The sequence below is a fragment of the Botryllus schlosseri genome, chromosome 6, assembly GCF_051294905.1.
Source record: "Botryllus schlosseri isolate E-star chromosome 6, Bs_hap1, whole genome shotgun sequence".
NCBI classification, from domain to species: Eukaryota; Metazoa; Chordata; class Ascidiacea; order Stolidobranchia; family Styelidae; genus Botryllus; species Botryllus schlosseri.
The window spans coordinates 9483364-9502651 of record NC_137241.1 but is presented as its reverse complement, the minus strand read 5'-3'; the positions used below and the strand labels follow the sequence as shown (position 1 = coordinate 9502651).

At 39.6% G+C, this 19288-nt stretch overlaps 2 protein-coding genes across 2 annotated transcripts in view; both read left to right on the top strand.

Annotated features, from left to right (window-relative positions):
* The window catches only part of LOC145440866 (uncharacterized), a 194380-nt gene that overhangs the window by 25259 nt on the left and 149833 nt on the right, over window positions 1-19288 (top strand). The window lies entirely within an intron of this gene.
* Window positions 1511-18108, top strand: LOC145440869 (adhesion G protein-coupled receptor B1-like). The gene is made up of 6 exons (XM_080318639.1): window positions 1511-1787; window positions 9661-9891; window positions 10937-11086; window positions 12272-12436; window positions 12492-12592; window positions 12958-18108. The coding sequence occupies exons 1-5, from the start codon at window positions 1634-1636 to the stop codon at window positions 12578-12580; spliced, it is 789 nt and encodes a 262-aa protein (XP_080174765.1). The 5' UTR covers window positions 1511-1633; the 3' UTR covers window positions 12581-12592; window positions 12958-18108.

The following is a 19288-nucleotide window of genomic DNA, read 5'->3' as shown; positions in this document are numbered from 1 at the left end:
ATCTTCATGTAATGAGTTGCATAGCGTAGGTGGACTTGAGCTGCACTGTATCCATAGGATCGTGTTTTGTCAATACACCACTTTCACTTAGATCAAGTCTTAATTGCTAGCATTATAGTTGCGGGATTTTGTTTGGTAACGTATTTGTTGCTTCAGGCAAAAAGAATTGTTTATTACGTTAATTTTAATTATCACTGCCATTGAGCTATGCTTAGGAGCGGAATTTCTGTCAAATCTGTTATCTATATGTTTGTTTCGAAGCCATTGTGACGCAATTTGTGCCAAGTTAAAGACATATATATTGTAAGGATTGAAACAGATTTCAGATTCAGATTCAGATACAGAAGCACTCAGATGACTTCTTGATCATCACCATCATACATTGGTTAATATAAATTGTTAAATGGTAAATAAGTTTTAGTTGCAGTTGCTTCTAGGTAAGATTTCCTATTGTGGAAGATAGAAGGGCTGATTTCAAAGAGTTCTCTAGTTATAGCTATTTATAGTGCCCGACGGATTTCAGAATTTTGAGTTGTTACTGACTGGGCCGACATAACACACCTTTGCTGATGGAGCTGATATTTTCCAACAAAATGAGACAGATTTCAACTTGTGCAGTACAGTGAACAGCAGCCGCGATCTTTTTAACTTGAAACACTTGTGGGAGCGACTTCATTGACCGACCGCTATCGATCAAAGTTGACCAGTACCGATATTTCTACGCACACATATGTGATAGGGCTATTATAGTCTTGGGTGGTTTACTTTTATTGGCAAAATAAACGAATTTAATTTGAATGAAAGAGACGGTAAGATCCATTAGTCACATGAGTCAACTACGGATTCTAAAATATTAGATTCCCGAAAACTTTCATTGTGAAAAAAAAACAATGTTGAAGTGCCATATCAATATATTTTACACCATCATAGTTCAACGAAAAACCTGATAATTACTATAATGAGCACATTGCCAGACAATTACGAGATAGGATGGAAAGAACCCAGCAACAATTACACCATGAGCAGACTGGTTAGTGGTTATAGACATGTAGCGTACATGATGTTATTTCAATTATATTGCAAGATCAGATCATTTCTCCGCTATATACATCCAGGAATATGAGGGTGAACTTATTTAGGTTTACACGGATGGGTATGTAGAACTAGTTAGATAGGAGATATCATTGTATAGACTAATTATATAGTCCATTCGTCAGCTGCATTTTTCGAGTACTTTGAAGTATATTAATATAGCTTTAAAAGAGCGATCAGAAATACCTTATGTGATTTTTCTGTGCAGGGTATAAACGACAACTTGAATTATTATTCTGTCACCATTTTCAGTTAAGGAGCTCTCTCAGCTACACGGCGGTAGGTAAACGAGAAATATCTTATATTCCAGCAGTATGATAATTTTGTTGGGGACTTGCGTTTGCCATAGCCCCTCACTATGAGTAGGGCATGAACCTATGTTGAATTTGAAATGTACAAAGATATTTCAACTGTATTGAAGGAAGATTAATACACAACCGTTCTAGAGAGAATATCATGAAACAAGTGTTACCATGCAACGTGATATACAAGTCTTATTTTCAGATTTTACACATATTATAGTCCTAGAATTATTTACACCATGCTCATTGTTGTAGCCCATATAGTGTTAAGCTGCTGCACATGGATGACCAACGGAAACGTTCTGCCATCTTCGTCACCTGCGATAAATGAAGTTACCGAAGCATTCGTAAGTCATTCCATGCAATCAACTGTACCAGACTCTTTTGATAATGGTGAGCATAAGCTCAGAAATTAGTCAATGTGGATTACACAACTGCCCGTGTGTCGATACTGCCTATAATCGTGAGAAAGTTGCACATAATTCGCAGTAAAAAGTTGCATTTATATTTCTGTAGAAATATTTGGATATGAGATGCTCGAAAGGTTCTATTGTATTACCCAACACTTCAAGATTCGCAAGATATCTGCTTTCGTTTCTTTCTTCGCTATTAAATCAACCATGCACAGTTGAACACACGTTTATGTTCTTTAGGTTTCAAACATACGTGACAGCATTTCGTTGTCAGCTCTAGCAGATCTGTCAAATTCGGTATCTCTCCATTTCACGAAGGCCTGGCCAGATCGCCGAAAATCACTTTTTTGTCCGGTTCACAGCAAGAAAATTACGCAATGCTGACATGATTTAGTTAGTCCATAAAACAAGTCAAACGCCATAACCCAAATATCCTAGGACCGCTAGTTGAAACGACAGTGAATCAATCAAGCGATCAATTTACATAAAGTTGAAGCACTGTCATGCTTGACTGGGGTTATCAAACTTTTAACTTGCATGGATAACAGTGAGATATAGTTATTCCATCACATAGCTCCTTGTTAAGCAAATCCAAGAAAGAACCACGCCAGAAATACTTTTATAGCATGTTTTATAAATCGCTCCATTATATTTTGCGCAATACTTTGCACACTAAAAAGTTACCTGAAAACAGAGAAAAAGTGGAAAAAGTTGCACTATAAGATTTCTCCAAACAGCTTAAAACATCATGCTACACATATTGTAAGTATTTAGGAAGCTCCCGAAAGCTGTAAAAAAAGTTTTAAAGGTTGCAAAGACTTATCCTACTGATCAGTAATCGCAGTCTATCAGGTCGTGGTTAGGGCTGGGCAAAATCGAGTACCTGAATGATTCGATTCTGAATCAGGTATGATGCTTCGAGCCGAGTATTAGAGCATCTCTCATTATTACGTAATAACAGTATACAAGCATAAGGTTTCAAGGTTCAAATATGTTCCTTTTATGCCATCACAAAGAATATAATATCTGTTAGTCATCACATTACAGACATTTTGGTATTATTTTGACCCTACCGACTTCATTTCACTTTGTGACAATGTTGTCGAAGGATCATAACTTCGGAAGTGTGTTAATTCCGGTATCGTTCGTATAGCTTTGTACTGTATATTTCGTATGCTGTGATACGACCAATCAAGGTTTCAAGGCCTCCCCAATGGAGAACAGTATCGAAACCATAATTCTCGTCGATAAAAGATATTTCAGTGGCGATGGGCTTTTAATTTCGGTACTCGAAAAAATCGTCTTTCGCCTCTCGACTCGAATCATTATAATAATTACCCGATTCAGATTCGAGTCCTCGAGTCATTGTGCCCATGCCCTCATGGTCAATTGCTCATTGCTCATATACAAAACAAGGGAGAAAATGAATTCGCCGACAGAGTTAATTAACGGCATCCAGTGCTTTGCTTGAAGCGTCTGCTTATCTCCATCGACGAATTACCCTTCAAAATTGTAAAATTGGATGATATACTGAAAAGACATGAAATTGGATCATTGGATCCACTGTAGGGAAAAAGTTACGGAACTGTCGCTACGATTCGGGAAATTTGTTCGATTTGAATTCCTTCGATGAAGTAGCCTATCTGAGCCACTGTGATAAGATCCGATAATACAAACTTCAGGACGAAAAATTGCGGGGAAATTTAGAACCATGTCTTGAGGAAACTTCTTGAAAATTGAGATGGCATTCCGGACCTTCCTAACTATATCTTTCAATGCCTCGTCATACGAGTTTCACGACGAAACTTTCGATCGATATTGTCAAACCAAGAGTTACGGAAACTGTGCTGGCTAACTTTAGATGGCGCATTTAGCCTGTTGCGCGATACCGATGAATTTGAATCTCGCAACCGTAGATAGAAATTCTAATCACAAGAACGAAAATGGAATTGAACAAAGAAAAAGATGACGCCTGCAGGACACTGGTAACCATAATAACACAATGCCTCTACATTGCAGTGGTCTCATCCAAAGTAAGCTAAATCAATTCATCTGTAAGATATAACGGGGATTTTCCTGCCTGCGGTGGATCGTTTTACATGAATGACTGTGTGGTTGAAATTACTTAATCTTAATGTTTCATAATGGCATAGGCTACACGCCAGACTTGTAGCTTTTTTAAATTAGATTAGAATTAGAGCTACACAGTTTTTTTTCCAAATTAGATTAGAATTAGAATTAGAGCAACAAAATTTTTTCAAATTAGATTAGAACTAGAATTAGAGCAACAACATTTTTCCAAATCAGATTAGGATTAGAATTAGAGCTACACAGCTTTTTCCAGATTAGATTAGAATTAGAACTACTGAATTCGCAAAAACTTGGAAATTGAATGAAATGAATACAGCAAAAATCAAGTTCAGTTCATATCAAATCACAGTGCGTTCCCATAAGCATAAGAATGGTCTGTACACCAAGCTTGGCTCGTTTTGCAGTAACCAGGGGTCACCAAGACGCGAGCAACATGCGACCGGCGATCTGATTTGTGACAGTGTTGGGATGACTCGAGTCATGACTTGACTCGAGTCAGACTCGAGTCACCTTTTTCGTATGACTTGACTTGACTCGAGTCACTCTGCTAAAATGACTTGACTTGACTTGACTCGGCGCATCAAAAATATGGATTGACTCGTGACTCGGAGCAAAATTCACGAGTCAATTTCAAGTCATCAAGTAATCGGTGTCGATAAAAATCATTGTATTTTGCATATAGTCGGTTTGCTCGCGAAACGCTCGTGTAACCCGCGAGAGCTAGTAATCATTCAATGATCATGCGTTTCACTGTGCCTTCATTGTTCTTTCCCAAATAAATTGACTGCAAACGAAGTGATCGAAGCTTATAGCTTACGATGTCTTAAACTAGTATAGTAAAGTAATTTAATAGTAAAATGTATATTTCTGTTTTCTGTTCATACCTTAACCAAATCTCGTGGTTTATTGAAATTGAATTCGAATATAGTTTATATAGTCATCAACCATTGGCGCAGGCTCGAATGCATATTGCATCTTATCAATTCGTTTCTCTATTCTATATTTTGGCTGCTAACTATAAACTGAGGCTATGCAATTAATTACGTAGTTTTGGCAGTTCTACCTATATGCAGGGCATGGTATGGTATGGAAGTATGGTATGGATCGCTGTTTTGGTATGGGATATGGAAGAATGCAAGTATGGTATGGAATGAAAGATTTTAATCTATGGTATGGAACGACATTTCCATACTTCCATACTTTGGTGTTTTATATATTTTATCGTGATCTGTGCAAGCTTCATGAAGCGTACGTTGATCGCTGCGCAGTGCTCACGGAATACGATCGCTTTTGTTATGTGTGAACGTTAACTATTGTACGCTGTGTAGGTACAAATACGCGCTTGTGCAACGGTTTTAGGAGCACTTGGAATGACATGATTTTGTGATATAATAATGACAACTGTAATGTTGATCTGATATTCTATTGAGTCTAGACACGACGTCTCCGAGCATACTCTATCATGTGACGCAATAATTGGTAATGTAGGCAACTCCAACTATACCTCATTCTCACAAGCAATCATGATGCAACCTGCAACGTACTAATTGCTCAATGCGATTGATAATTACATTTCTTCTGAAACATTGTCCGCTCCACACATTTATACTATTTGCATACCGAGATATCTTATTGGTCATATTTCAAACGCTCTCGCATTAGGATTATAAATTAGGGAGTGGGGTAGACATAGTTTGAAATTCTCGCCACGCTAACCCAAACCAATTGCTGTACTAATAATCAAGCATGCAGATCGCTGAAGTATTGATCGCCTGTAGCTGGGATATTTTATGGGGGCGCCTATATTATAAATCATTTTGCGAGTATTTACTTCAAACTTGCATGTGCAAAGTGCATCATGCCAATGTACCGGAAATGCGATGATATTCTTATGGAGCAGGGGCGGGCAACTTCGCCAGTCGTTGGGCCGGATATAGGAAAATTACGTACTTGGCAAGCCGTATTGCTGAATGGATACATTATTCGCGCATATATACAAGGAATAAGTCGTATTTAATGAATGTATTTTATCGACAGCAATGTCACTTCAAAGCCATTTCTCGCCGATAATGACAATACAATGTGGATCTGAGAACAGTATTGTCATACTGGTTCCGTCATGTCTGCTTCTCTCTGATCAACTAACGGTGCAATCCTTAATTAAGATTTCAAAGCGTTTCATAAGTCCGGTACCCAAAATTTACCAAGGTTGAGTACATCATAAATGCCGATAATGCAAGTCTTCTCGCTTCGACGAACTTACGCGTAAGCTCCACCCTCGCACGCTGCGCAGTGCGCACACCTATATAATTACATACGCAGTTAACAAAAAAGTTTACGTTTAAGCAAGTGGTGGGGAATCTCAGCTGACTGGGCCGCGGGCCACATTATCATGTAAGACGGGAAACTGTCCGCGAGCCGGACAAAATCTCGTCGCGGGCAGCATGTTACCCGTCCCCTTTATGAACGGTCCTAGATAACAATCTGCTGACTATCTCATTTTGCTAACGGAAGCTGTAGAGTGGACTTACACGGCACAACACCACCGTGGACTAAACATCACCAAAACAGACTCTGTAAAACTATTACCAGGAATTAGATTCGCATCATGGCTAGTTTAAAGCAATTATGACATCCGAAATATCAATAATATAGGTGCTAGAAAAGGAAATATACTTATGATATTTAAGTACTTGAAAGTATGGAATATGTATCAAGTATGGTATGGAACAATGTTGGTATGGTATGGAAAATTGCAAGTATGGTATGGAGAGAGTAAGGCAAGTATGGAGTATGGAAAATTCTCGTTTCATACCATACCATGCCCTGCCTATATGTGAGCGATACAGCGCCTTCTTGCGTTTATATTTAACTCTATATTCGTTCATTGGTCCAGAATCAATAACCACTCAATCTGTATTTCACACAGCCAGCAAAATGCAATGTCATAATCATGCCTCATACTTCGAAAAGCCAACTTGACTTGAATTGTGACTTGACTCGTGACTTGACTTGACTTGACTCGACTTGACTCGAGTCACCTCCAAAAATCGAGTGACTTGACTTGACTCGAGTCACCTGCGAAAATCGATTGACTTGACTTGACTCGAGTCAAAATGTGTAATGACTCGAAATGACTCGTGACTCGAAGGTAGTGACTTGATCCCAACACTGATTTGTGATTTTGGAAAAACGCGAAGTAAAGCATTGTGAAATGATGAAATTGATGTCAGTTTCAAATTATTGTTGTTTTATTTCAAAATAATCTATTTGCCTGTGCCCAACAACACTATTCCGTACTAGCAGAAGCGGCTTCGGCGTTGCACTAACCCAGTGGTTCTTAACCTTGCCTCCAGCGCCCCCCCCCCCCAAGGGGCGCTGGCGATTTTGAAGGGGGCGGAAACGCTCATGGGGCGATATGGGGGGCGCTGAAGAAAAATGGCTTCGCAGTAAATGATGTGGTAGTAGGACATATCCTTAATAAGTATTCAGAGTAAATTAACATTCCACAAACATGTCAAACTCCGAATTGTTTGGTCACGCTACGCGATGATGTAGTGGGTTATTATGATTCATGTAAAACGAATTGCGCGTACTTTTAGATCGCCAATTTCCCGTTAAAGCACTGCCGTCACGCTTGCTAGTGTTATTTTCAACAAAATGTTTCGAATTAGGTATTATATCCCGCAGCGCACAGCGTGTGAAAGTAGAAGAAGTAGGCACTGTATATCCCTTTTGAGAGTGAGAGCCCGTTGTACATAAAATAAGTTTTGAAGCTTGTGCACGAAATGAACTGCTAAATATACTTGTATTTGAGAGCTACAAAATTAAATCGTCAGAATATTTCTTCATCGTATCATAAAGGATATGATACTATCTAGTGTTTGGTTCACAACCACACATGAACGTTACATAATATGAGTTGCTTTGTTTGGGATACATCCATGTTAAAATTATAACTGGGTACAGTAATAAATTCAATATGAGCAGATATATGCTTCCCATTCTCCGTTGACTTACTAATAGTTATACAAAGCACTAAGACAAAATCCAATACCACTAATTTCCCCGTATTGCCAATCGCAGAAGTGACTTCGGGATGGTTCGAATCACAGGATATGAGACCGCACCTGATTTTTGTTATAACAACCTTGATTTGACTCTGAATATACCACACATAATTATCATATTGTTTATTATAGTGAAGTGGTCCTCGAGCGCGATTAATGCGCGAAATATTTCCAATACCAAAGTCCCGAAAACACCGACTGGACTTTGACTTCTTACCAGGACTGAAACTGCTGCAACCCAAACCCCTAATATCGGTTTGCTCGAAGGGTGCCCAAAATTATTTCGGTGAATGAACATAAATTACACATCATGTTTTGACGACTCCCCCATGGAAGATTACGCATAATTATAGAAAATAGAAAGAGGCATTTCGGCGTCGGCCATTACCACGCCACGATGTACGAAGACATATCACTGCGAGGCTAAAAAATTTATAGCGACACCTGCAATTATCACTTATTCATTCATGCATTATAAAAAAATTGTGGCGCCTACGCCGACCAGGCCACACAAACTTTGCTGACCATCGAAATCACGCGACGGGGTTCTCTGAGGCGAAGCCCGCAGAAGTTTGGTTTATCACGCTATGGGTGCGGAAGACAATTGATTCTTTAGGGGGCTGATGAAGTGCTGTTACGGCCCTTCCTCATACCCATTGTCTTTATTAAAGTCCTTACAATGAGTCGGGGGGCGCTGGAGCACGATAATTTTTGAAAGGGGGCGCTGGAGGAAAAAAGGTTAAGAACCACTGCACTAACGCATGGTTAATTATTATTCGTCAAAATTACTACTATCACCGTACGTACTGTGTACTGTCAGTAATGCGATGGCGGCTTGGCAGTTGGCACTAGATTTCCCTGTGCGAGAGGGATATTCTTATTAACTCGGTGCAAAATGCCGCGGACACCGAGGCATTTTCAGGAGAACAATAAATTAGATTAGAATTAGAGCATAGACACATTTCACAAATTAGATTAGAATTAGAGCATAGAAAGATTTCACAAATGAGATTAGAATTAGATTACTCGCATTTCGCTCTAATTTAGTTAAATTAGACAACTAAAATTATCTATAGTTGTCCTAGTCTGCTAATCGCGTCATATCAGGGATATCAAATATACGGTCTATCGGATTGCATGCGGACAGCGATGCTATGATCGGTAAATGAAAAAATGCTTGTACTATCCAGCAGATTTCTGACAAAATTTAGATTTTATATAAGAAATAATTTCAGGTAAATAATCCCCGAGAAAGTAAATGTCATGTTCTCGACCCAGTTCACATGTCGCATTACAGCCGTCAGTCGACACTGCTGTATCTTCACTCAATCGTCACCATTATAATTTTGCCGCCTTATGTTTGCACATTTTATTAACATTTCGATATAACCCGCAATGCCCGCAAATTTTGATATAGATTTAGTAAAGCATACCCTGAATCACAATTGCTGCGAAAACACAATATGATATTATTTAGTAACTTTATTGCCTATAAAACAGCAGTTGAATGGTATTGGTGCTTATAGTAGAGCTAAAGTCGTCAACTTTAGCTCGATGATCAGATTTGAATATTTTCATAATAGAAACTATATGTTGAGAAATCCCTAACCACAGCAAAATGTCATCATGATGAAGTTATTAACATTGTACACGCCTATACACGGGACGTAAACAATGTTGGGCTTTTCGCAGATCACAAATACGGGTTCACGGCCTGGTCGGAATTCGGACGATGCTCCAAAGTATGTGGCGGTGGTAGAAGGGCCAGGTCGCGGTCCTGTCTCAATTCAACTGCGGAGCGAGTGATTATGGAAAAGTGCTATGATCAACTGGCGACGGGTACTTACGATTTGTTCACCGTCGTTGAGTACGGAAAAGAACTTTCGGAAGAGAATGAGGAAATTTGCAACGAACGCGAATGCCGTGAGTTTTCTATATGATTTAGCACAGGAGCCATGGGGGGTCAGGGGTCAGGGGTCAACACGTGGCCTGTCATATTTGGCCACCCGCAATCTGATTTTAGATTTCGGAAGAACGCTTAGTAAAGTATTTGAAATGCTTAAACAAATTTCAGTTTCAAAATATTATTATTATTGTTGTTGTTGTTGTTGTTCAATAACATCCTCACCAGCTGAAACATCTTTGGCGACGGCAAGGCCGTGACGCTTACAAAACGACGGTGGCTTCCCGACAAGATCGAGAGTGTCTTTCAGCTCGTATAACGTTACTCGCTAAGTTCCATTATCGATTCCTTGATAGCTGGAAAGCGTTGTCGGGTATTGAGCGCAAGTCTTAGCTCAGAATAAATGAAATTGACGATCATGCTATTTGTTGTTGTATTTGTATTTCATTGATGTAAATCTGTTTCATTTGTGGTAACTAAGCATTATACTCATATCAGAGAGCACAGCTTTCTATTAACGTAAGTTTTAAACACGTGGTTGCTAAACTGTGGAGTCTATTTGGTCCAGATATGACATTCTTGTCGCCCGCGGCCTCTACGAAGTTTGAAAACTGACCCTCGACCCGTTTTGATTCGGCGACCTCTTATCTAGTATATATATAGAGAATTTGTGTGGCTCCGTAACTGCCATTTATATTTCAAATTTTGCGGCGCAATCTGGGGAAATCGGTATGATTGAGTTCACAATACAGACACTAGCATGCAGTTCATGCAAAAACTCCAAATACATTGTTCTTTCTTCATATTATTGTACTTTCAAGAATCCATACTCACGCTTCAAATTCTAATTTTAAATAGGTTTCCTGTCATATCGTCATTCCAAAACCCAAACCGGGACTCTAGATTCACTTCCTATACCATCATCAACAATTCCTATAGTCGAAGTATGTCCAATGTCGGACCATTCCCTAATTCCCTGCCTAAACATTTCCTCTTCATTCCCAAGTGATATCATAGACGAGGGTTCGCGGATGATACGGTTATAGGTATACCATTCATTTTCAGAAACGTCAGAATGGGAAGTGGTGACGAGATGCACGCGTGAATGTGGCGGCGGGACAGTGACCAAATTCAGAACTTGTCTCGATTCTACGGATCAAAGCGAATGCAATTTCCAGAGCAAAAAGTTAGATCCTTGCAATACCGTTGCTTGTTGTAAGTAACAGGCTTGATGGTGTGCATCCTGAATGTCTAATAGATCTCCACTACTGTGTGTGACTGAACTTTTTGAATTGGATACGTTGGTAGCGTTGTTCACTTTGGTGGTTCTATGAGCCATCGTTGGCACTGAAGTAGAAACAGAAGTAACGTCGTAAATGTAAGCTCAGATACATATATAGAAGTAGAAAATTGCAAGTAGATTGAGTCGAGGTATCGCATACTTTTAGCGGGCACATAGACGGTGGCTATACCTGATACCTTAGAAAATTGCATATGTATCTCCGTGACTAACGCAAATTGATTAATGATAGGACTACTGTAAAAAGTAGGATACCGTGATGCAAACTAATGCCAATACTAATTTCAATTTTTCAAAATCTAAAATTGCAAAAAGTGCACTTGAAACTGCACTTGAAACCAGTAGTTTTACTAAACCACTGGTTTCAAGTGCAGTGCACATTTAGAACAATAATAAAGTTGCACGATTAGCGGGCGAAAGTATTTTAGATGAAAAATGTTCTCATAATATGGGATACTCAAGTCAGAGATGAGCGGATTTAATATTCAGTTCCGGATTTCAGATTTAACTGAAAACCCAAATTCAAATCCAGAATGGATTTTGTATCATGTCCATGTCCATACCCTGTAATGATTGACTTTTGTTTATATTAAAAGTGGCATAGAATTCGAAAATTGTGAAAAAAATCGTGTCGAAGTCCAAATTCAGTTGCAAAATGATCGCATTTCCAATCCGATCCAAATCCAACAAAAATTTTGAGCTCCGGTTTCCTCAAATCAAAATCAAAATCCATGCTCAATTGCTCATTGCTCATCTCTGACTGAAGTATACGAAGCAAATTTCAGTGCAGACCCCTGGTAGGTCAAGTAGAATTGTAACAATATACTTGGAAAACAAAGCATATGAGGTTAAACCAAATGGTCCCTATCTACCGCCCGAGCCAGCTATTAATTGACCAAACTATCCGCTTCCACAATGGCGGGAGGAGTCGCTATACCTACAAAAGACTTGCAATGTGACTGCTTCACAACCTGGACTTCATTATGGGCCATTGAGTCATGGTGCGGAAATGACTTCGTAGTCGGTGCACCAATTTCCCCTTATTCAACCAACCAACTTGCGATCTCTTAATTGCTTACGCTCAGTACTGCGCATTCCAGTCAGCGTCCAAGAATGGCAAAAATGGTCGCGATGCGCAGTATATTCTGATGTCGGAGAGACTTCCATAGACAACGACAATGCAAGCCGAATGCCCCGCCGAACAGCGATTTGTACAAAAAGCTTGATAGCCTTATGGCTACATTTGGAGGTATATCCGTGTTCGAGTGAGTACGATTCATTTTAGAAAAGGTCCCCTCCTAATTGGTGTTTAAATTATAGCGGACCCAAAACTGATGAGCAAATTCATTATTTTTCTCAATATCTCGGCTCCTGCTCGCGACTGCATCAGAAACGATTTTGCAGTGTAGAACCTTGTCCAGGTGAGCGTGATTTCTCGAATGTGCACCTAATTGTTTTTCTTCATAACAATGTGAAAATTTCGACAAAAAAAATTGCGACAACCCAACATTGATTTAATTATTTTTGTTATGCATAAATCAGTCTTCGCTAAAGACCTTTTGCACCACGGCAATTGATATAATATATAACCTTATATAACCTTTTCGATTCAATAAGTTTCACACCACGTGACTGCGAAGTTAAATCGGAGGATTTGAAAGCATCATTAATTCCAATATACAGGCGGTGAATTCAATTAGCGGGCTACATATGATTATCTCAATCATATTATCAATCTATCGAACGCAGATATATGAATCATTTTGTATATTGTGTGTTTACGCAGAGAACGAATTGTCAGAGTGCTGATCCTCTGCCATACTGGGATGTCTTGAAGAAGACCACGGATGGTCCATCGATGATTCGCTGATAAATTGAATACTTCTAACTAAGTTTATATACGTTGACAACGACAAAGACAAAATAAGGGGTACCCATCGCCATCAATTATTTTTGTATCGTGACGTCGTCTGTTTCCGGCAAGGTCGATCGGTTAAATTCTGATTTCATAACGCTTCATCTGTGCATGTGACGTCATATAGGCACTATAGCTTTTTATGAGAGCGTTCAGGGCGATAAAGGGTGCCTTTAATTTGTTCAGTGAAACTAATGAAGCTAATTAAAATCATGGTCATTATGAAACATTGGCAATCTTCAGAATCCAACAAAACTATTCAGCTCCTCCCTAATTCTGAATTTGTAATTCCAGATTCGGATTTCGATTTAATATATCCAAAATGTTGAACTAAGTTTAGAATTGAATAAAATTCGAAAATCGGCAGATCAGGAATCATAATAAGGAATGTAAATGCGTGATGTAAATTAACCTTGTCGCCAAAAGTCTATGTGTATACTAAAACTGCAACGACAAGTTAAACCGTGAGTGTGATGCGGGTGGCTGGCTACCTCTGAAACTTATTATTATTATCATTATTATAGTATAGACATAGCAATATCGACGGTTGCGGTGAACATGCCTTTAACATTTTGATGCAATTTTCTAATTTCCAAAATTACCTCGCAGGCCACACAAAACCTTCTCGCGGGTCACATTTGGCTTGCGGGCCACGGGATGTCCCCCTAATCTGTATCGCTATTAATAACGGTGATTGATGGTACATAAAAATCCTATTGAAAACCCTTTGAAAGCAACTGTTTTCATGATGAAGAAGTTAGATTCGGGGTCGGAGTCAGGATCATTTTCACAAACTCCGATTCCGACTCCAGTCAATATTTTTTCCACGACTCCGACTCCAGCCGCTATACTTTTCACGACTCCGCCTCCATCAAGAGAAAATTAGCTAAACTCCGACTCCGACTCCACAGCCCGGGTTATAACAACCTTGATTTGATCCCGAATACAGCACATGCAATTATTATAGCGGTAATTAGTCGAGTGGTCCTCGGGGGTGCGATTCAAGCTATTTCCAATAGTGAGGTCCCAAGCCGAATAGACGTACCGGACTTCAAACTCTTACCCGTTGATTTTAGTACCTTCCTTGAAATATGGGGGCGCCATACCTAGGTAATTCACGAAAAGGTGCGCTGCAGGAAAAAAAGGTTAAGAACCACTGGTATATACTGTTGTAATATTTGATTATTTCCGTTTCTGTTTTCTGAGGCTTCAACCAGCATCCTCATTTTGTCGCTTGCGTCTTATATTCTCTGCATTACTTTTCATTCAGTGTACATGCCTCTTCTTTACTTCGCCTAGGCCAGTGGTTCTCAACCTTTTTTGGCATGCGCCCCCCTCGGCGATGGTCAAAAGAATTGCGCCCCCTGACCCCTGCACTTATCGTCATAGCACATATTATAGTAGTATAGTAGCATAGTAGCATACTATTCATATGGTATATCTTACGCCGAGTTTGAATCCGCATTCCAGTTGTTGAGTCTTTTACATTTCTGACAAATTTCCCCGAACTTGTTTGAAAATAAAAAAAAGACGTTGAACAAGACGTCAATTATTTTCAAGGTAGGTTGCACTGAGACTATAATCCTGATGCTGGTTGTGACTACAGAGAGCACGGCGTCGTTCTGTCCTGCCATGCTAAATTTGATCAGTTTCGGAATTGAATTAAATTGTATTGATTAGGGTAGCATAATTGCGGGCGAAACAGGGCAAACTTTATTGTCTTAGGCCAGGGCGGGCAACTTCTCCAGTCGGCGGGCCGGATATAAGAAAATTAGGTACTTGGTGGGCCGGATTGCTAAATCGATACATTATTTGCCCATTTATCCGCATATACAAGGAATAAATCGTATTTACTAAATGTATTTTAACGGTAGCAATGTCACTTCAAAGCCATTTCTCGCAGATGATGACTAAGACAATGTGGATTTGAAAACAGCAATGTCATACAGGTGCCGCCATGTCTGCTTCACTCTGATCAAAACACACGGTGCAATCCCTAATTAAGATTCCAAGGGGTTCTATAAGCCCGATACTTCAAATTTACCAATATATCAATTCATTAGGATTAATATATGGTAAATGCCGATAATGCCAGTCTTCTCGCTCCGACGAAATTCCGCGTAAGCTCCACTCCCGCGTGCAGCGCACACGCGTATATAATAAAATACAGTAACTAAAATTTTACGTTTAAGCAAGTAGTCAGGAATTTCGGCAGGCTGGGGCCATGGGCCACATTATCATGTAAGATGGGAAACCGTCCGCAGGCCGGACAGAATCCTGTCTTGGGCCGTATTTTGCCCGTCCCTGTTTAGGCAGTGAAGTTCGCCAGCTATTAACAACAGCTACCCAGCGCACCGAGCTTTGGGCTACTGCCAAAGCTATGAAGTAATGAATGACTTACACGTGGGAATTGATCTAAATCTTCAAAGAATATCAAAAATTTGCTCAAATGAAGTTGAAATCAGCCTATGCTCCGTTGAGCGTGACTGCTGGAGTTTGTATTCGGCAAGCTTTCTTGAATACGAAATAAGTTTCATCTACAACAATCGTATTCTCAGAATAGTTGTGAAACACACGTTTCGTCATAATTTATATGGACTTTGTCAATTTTACGCCCCCCTGAGAGACTCTCGCGCCCCCCAGGTTGAGAACCACTGGCCTTGGCCAAGGAGGGTGTATGATCTTACAGAATACTCCCAGTTGTTTCGATACCTTCCTATCATTTCATTGTATCGCAGTTTTGTGGTATTTTGAATCGATGAAAATATAACTAAACCTGTTTGTTTGATTGATAGGCGAAGTAAAGAAGAGCCATGCACACTGAATGAAAAGTGATGCAGAGAATATAAGACGCAAGCAACGAAATGAGGATGCTGGTTGAAGCCTCAGAGAACAGAACGGAAATAATCAAATATTACAACAGTATATGCCAGTGGTTCTAAACCTTTTTTTCCTGCATTGCACCTTTTCGAGATGGCACCCCCATATTTCAAGGAAGGTAGTAAAATCAACGGGTAAGAGTTTGAAGTCCGGTAGGTCAATTCGGCTTGGGACCTCACAATTGGAAATAGCTTGAATCGCGCCGCCGAGGACCACTCGACTAATTAACGCTGTAATAATTGCATGTGCTGTATTCGGTTTGTGAAAATGACCCTGACTCCGACTCCGACCCCGACTCTAACTTCTTCATCATGAAAACAGTTGCTTTCAAAGGATTTTCAATAGGATTTTTATGTACCATCAATCACCGTTATTAATAACGATACAGGTCAGGGGGACATCCCGTGGCCCGCAAGCCAAATGTGACCCGCGAGAAGGTTTTGTGTGGCCTGCGAGGTAATTTTCGAAATTAGAAAATTGCAACAAAATGACAAAAGGCATGTTCATCGCAACCGTCGATATTGCTATTTCTATACGCAGAATAATCCTGTCCTTGCCAAATGAGCCCAATATATGTGAGTAGCATATTTATAGTAGTATTCTATTTATATAGTATTGTATTTACAGTAATTCATTCACTGCCTTTGAAAAAATTTGCTCTTCGCGCGACCAGATCATAACTGTGCACTGCACAGTTGCATGACATAATTGTTATCAATTTCAAAGCGTAGTATTACGTAGTAGTAGAAGTCTTGTTTTCAATCTTACCTAATTCGCTTCGATCATATCGGACGACTAAAAAAAGGTTATCAACATTCCAGTTGCACGCGCAGTGGTTCTTATACATCACATGTGGCCCTTTGGCCCGAAAGATTTGCCACCCCTGATATAGATAAAATTGGACATTATTCGCAAATTGCAATTCAGTCGCACAGAGGAAGAAAATCGCAATATGCATCTTCCCGATGCAGTCACAAATTGATCCAATTTTTAAAATTATACCATGATACTGAGACAAAGTAATTGCTAGATTGCGAAACGTTAGTTTCAAACGTTATGGTGGGCCATATTTACTGTGATGAAATATTTGATATGGGCGACAATTCGGTGTGAGGGAACCATTAGCAATCCGGTACCTAAATTATATTCACTGATACTTTCGTGAAAACATATTTGTCACTCCATAACTAATGTGCGCGAAGCGCAACAAAATTTCTGCGCTTTACTTGACTTTTATGAATATCAAATGTTGGTATACTCCGTGAAAACAGCCCCGAAATTCCTCAGGCTATCTTTCATATTGTGGAATTAAACTACTTCTACTTGGCAAACTGAAAATAGCGAAAAGTAAGTAAGTAGATCACAAAATATTACGAAGTAGAAGTAGAAGTAGGGAAAATCAGATCTACTTGAGTAAGTACCAGAAGTAGAGGAAAACTACTTGAGTAATTCCAAAAAGTAGAAGTACTTCGTTTCTGACCACCTCTGAGTAAGAGTGTGTGTGCTTATACAGTAATCAGTATCGTGTGTAATGAGAAAATTAGTAAGTTACATCTCTGCATCAGCTCCTGACTCATACACAAGAGCAACACTTCGATTGTTTTACCTACATTTTATTCATGCAGGATTGGATATATGTCATGTTTGAATGATTCATGCGTATTAGGATATTAGAGAGGTCATGTTTATCAAATATGAAGAAAGGAAGGATATTTAGAAAGGCAATCTTTCATGTTAATAGCGTAGTGAATAATTCGAGCTGTGCCACAATGAAACAATATTGCATGCCATCGTTAATGATGTTTGCATATGTTTAATGGTTATATGGTAGTCATTTAACCGTTACTGTGGCATCTAATTTTCGAAGTAAATTGGTATTGCTGTTGGAGTTGGAGTCGTAGTCGATACATGAAGAGTCGGAGTCGGTACGTTTAAAGACTCAGGAGTCGGAGTTAGAGTCGGTAGTAAAATTTACCGACTCCACAGTCCTGGTTATAACCACCATCGTGCCTCATGCCATCTGGTTCGAGCCCGGTGTACACAACCCGAATTCACCGCTGCAAACAAACAAACGGGGGCGTTATCGTATTGGATTATTTTGTTTTATTGCTTTCTATAAATAATAAATCAATTGAGAAGTGGTAGAGATCTTTGCTCGCATTGAATTTAGCAGTGCACCCAGTTATCAACTTCAACATGAACGCATTACAAAAAAGCAGCCCATAATATGTAACGTTCATGTGAGGTTACGGGTCACAACAATTATACTTCATGATACCATGAAGACATATTCTGAGGATTTGTAGCTCTCAAATACAGGTTAGTTAGGTTATCATTTTCGTCAAAAAGCTTCAATGCATCATTAATGTACAAAGGGATCACACTCTCAAAAGTGGTACAGTACCTCTTTTCTCGATTTCGACATGCTATGCGCTGCTGGATACAATACTTAGTTTGAAACAATTTGTGAAAAATAAGCCGAGCTAGCGTGACGGAAGTGTTTTAACGGGGAATTGGCGATCTAAACGTACGCGCAATTCATTTTCGTGAATTTTAATAAACCACTGCATTCATGGAAACATGCTGCAAACATTGTCGGTGTATATTTCGAGCGGAGCGTAACAAAGAATTTCGAGTTTGACAAATTTTGTCTAATGCTAATTTGTAATGTGAACTCATGGATAGAAATGTTGCTCTACAATATAATCAAAGGCCCATTCTGCACCCTCTACTGCGACACCATTTTTCTTCAACGCCCTCATACCGCCCTCGAGGCCCAGCCCCCCTCATATTGCCCCCTGAGAGTTTCTGCCCCCTTCAAAATCCAATCGCCCCTTGCGGGTCGCTGGCGACGAGGATAAGAAACACTGATTTACGCAATACTGTCGTACAAGCAAAATGGATATGCCGCATTATGATTTTGCAAGATGGAAACAGAGCTTAGTTTCTCCTGGCCAATGTTTATCATATCGGTAGTGATATATACTGCCGCCCAGTGCCGTGTTGCTTAGAATCGGTGATGTTATTGGGCATGAAAAGCTGATCCCCTAATATAGGAGCTGATACGAAAATACAGATGGTTTGGCAATGCGCTAGCGAAGGTGATATTATGAGAAAGAGTTTAATTCCATGAATGAGACGCATCCGACTTGATGTGTTATGATATGGAATTAACGAATAAACTGACAGAATCAAACGCACGGCTTTCGCATTCGGAAGCTCGTAGAATCATTTATGCAACATACAAAAATTCGCCTAAAATTAAACTTGGACTGTTACCTTGAATAATTGCCTTCGGTAGGCTATCAATTATATTTCGTAG

Excerpts from the sequence above, each read along its gene's own strand:
- LOC145440869 (XM_080318639.1), top strand. The coding sequence starts at position 1,634 with ATGCTCATTGTTGTAGCCCATATAGTGTTAAGCTGCTGCACATGGATG. Across the intron at positions 1,788-9,660 it reads ACCAGACTCTTTTGATAATG|ATCACAAATACGGGTTCACG; the intron begins GTGAGCATAAGC and ends GGCTTTTCGCAG. Across the intron at positions 9,892-10,936 it reads TTGCAACGAACGCGAATGCC|AAACGTCAGAATGGGAAGTG; the intron begins GTGAGTTTTCTA and ends ATTCATTTTCAG.